At 48.7% G+C, this 2,581-nt stretch overlaps 1 protein-coding gene across 3 annotated transcripts in view; it reads left to right on the top strand.

The window, feature by feature from the left end:
- The window catches only part of Gfod2 (glucose-fructose oxidoreductase domain containing 2), a 44,217-nt gene that overhangs the window by 26,398 nt on the left and 15,238 nt on the right, over window positions 1–2,581 (top strand). For all 3 annotated transcript variants that reach the window (XM_029480954.1, XM_029480955.1, XM_021170080.2), the window contains exon 2: window positions 1,804–2,147. Coding sequence is in view for 2 of the 3 variants with exons in the window: in XM_029480955.1 (XP_029336815.1) it covers window positions 1,889–2,147 (259 nt within the window). In the remaining variant the exon portion in view is untranslated. The remainder of the gene's footprint in view (window positions 1–1,803; window positions 2,148–2,581) is intronic.

The following is a 2,581-nucleotide window of genomic DNA, read 5'->3' as shown; positions in this document are numbered from 1 at the left end:
CACACACACACACACACACACACACACACACACACACACACACACAGAGCTTTTACAGTGATGTTAGGCCAAACATAGATAAAGATGAGCACGGGGGCTGGAGAGATGGCTCAGCAGTTAAGAGCACAGCTGCTCTTCCAAAGGACCCGGTTTCAATTCCCAGCATCCACACAGACATGCGTGCAGGCAAAACACAAAGCACCAATGTACATAAAATAAAAATTAAATTAAAAAAGGGGCTGGGCGTGGTGGCGCATGCCTTTAATCCCAGCACTCGGGAGGCAGAGGCAGGCAGATTTCTGAGTTTGAACCCAACCTGGTCTACAAAGTGAGTTCCAGGACAGCCAGGGCTATACAGAGAAATGCTGTCTCAAAAAAAAAAAAAATTTACAAAGGGATGAATGCTGTTGCTACACTTCAGGGCACACACCTATGACAGCAGCTCTAGGAAAGCTGAGATAGACACACAGAGACCAAAACAAGGCAGAGACTGTGCTTCATTTGGTAGAAAGCTTTGCCTGGCATTTATGAAGCCCTGGGTTCAGTCCCGAGCACCTAAAACAAGGTGTGGTTCATAGGTTGGGGCCACACAAGGATACACAAGACCCTGTCTACAAAAAGGAAATAACTAAATATCCTAATGACACACATAAAGAAACAAAACAGAAGATACCGAAGACTCTGGAATGGCCAGCTGCCTATGCAGTGCTCACGTCAGTGGTTCACAGAGACATGGACGTACTGTCCAGGAGTACAGGACGCTGCAGGGCTGCCCTGTGGCCTGGGATCTCCCTTCTGGTCAGTGTGTGGTGAATGTCTTTCAGGTAGGTGGTTGAGGTCTCCGTACCTCACGGTTTTAGTGGCTCCAGGGTTATTTATCTGACGGATCACTTTTACTAGCTACCCTGGTTTTCAGTCTTTGTGTTTGTTTTGTTTTGTGAGACAGGGTTTCTCCATAGCCCTGGCTGTCCTGGAGCTCAGTCCGTACACCAGGCTAGCCTTGACCTCACAGAGATCCACTCGCCTCTGCCTCCTGAGTGCTATTACAGATGGGCATCACCATGCTTGGCTTCATTTTTCTATTTTTTTTTTTTTTTTAGTTTTTTATTTATATGACTACAGTGTAGCTGTCTTCAGACACACTAGAAGAGGGCAACAGATCCCATTACAGATGGTTGTGAGCCACCATGTGGTTGCTGGGAGTTGAACTCAGGACCTCTGGAAGATCAGTCAGTGCTCTTAACCACTGAGCCATCTCTCCAGCCCCCTCTGTTTTGTTTTGTTTTTAAATATTTTTTTTCAGCTTTTTTTTGAGACAGACTCTTGTTCATTGACCAGGCTGGCCTTACGCATACAATACTCCTTCCTTGGACTTCCAAGTACTCCAGGGTGAACATCTGTTTGCAAAAAAGGAAAAGAGAACCATTTCTTTTTGTGTTTTTGATTTGGAGTCTCAAACCCTGTATACTCAGGGGCACACACACACACACACACAACGCTTTTTAGAAAAAGGAAGTCTAAAGATCTTTATTTTGTGGTTGAAGCCTTGAAGGCTAAATCACTTGACCAGGGTTAGGTAGAAGAAGGATTTGACCCTATTTTTCATAGTTTACTTGTTTTCTCTGTGTCCAGTAGGTGACTGTGGTCTCCAGTGTGCCAGGAACAAGATTTTTCAGCTTTTTATTTTGGAAAAACACTTTATTTGTGTTTCGGGGACAGAGAACTTGTTGCTTCCAAATTGCCTTAGAATCTAGGCTCCTCTGAGTGTAATCTCTGCCGCTGACCAGTTCATTTCTGTTTTAGGAGCCATGTTTGATCAGGATGACGGGACGGTCAGCTGCATCCCGGGGACCCTTGTAAGGACATGAGTGCTTGAGCAGAGGCCAGGATGAAGTTGCTCCCAGGAGTGGGTGTGTTCGGGACTGGCAGCTCAGCCCGGGTCCTGGTCCCACTGCTGAGGGCAGAGGGCTTCACCGTGGAGGCCCTGTGGGGGAAGACCGAGGAAGAGGCAAAGCAGCTGGCCGAGGAGATGAACATCACCTTCTACACCAGCCGCACGGACGACGTCTTGCTGCATCAAGACGTAGACCTGGTCTGCATCAACATCCCACCTCCGCTCACCCGGCAGATATCCGTGAAGGCTCTAGGTATGCACCTTCAGGCTACAGCAGCAGACTGTGTTTCCTCCTCTGGGCAGTCCTCCACAGTGCATCGCCCTCTCCTAGGCCTGGCCATTTCTTCTTTGTCTGCATCTGCGGGTAGTGGTGCTCTGGGATATCGCTGGGTCAGAGGTGGGGAAGAACATGCTGGAGATTCTAAAAGCTCTAACCCTCTCTGCTCCCTAGTCACCACTAACCCTCTCTGTGCCCTAGTCACCACTAACCCTCTCTGTGCCCTAGTCACCACTAACCCTCTCTGTGCCCTAGTCACCACTAGCCCTCTCTGTGCCCTAGTCACCACTAACCCTCTCTGCTCCCTAGTCACCACTAACCCTCTCTGTGCCCTAGTCACCACTAACCCTCTCTGTGCCCTAGTCACCACTAACCCTCTCTGCTCCCTAGTCACCACTAACCCTCTCTGC

This window comes from Mus caroli, chromosome 8, assembly GCF_900094665.2.
Source record: "Mus caroli chromosome 8, CAROLI_EIJ_v1.1, whole genome shotgun sequence".
NCBI classification, from domain to species: domain Eukaryota; kingdom Metazoa; phylum Chordata; class Mammalia; order Rodentia; family Muridae; genus Mus; species Mus caroli.
Note: the sequence above shows the minus strand (reverse complement) of the source record. Positions and strands in the feature narration are given on the sequence as shown.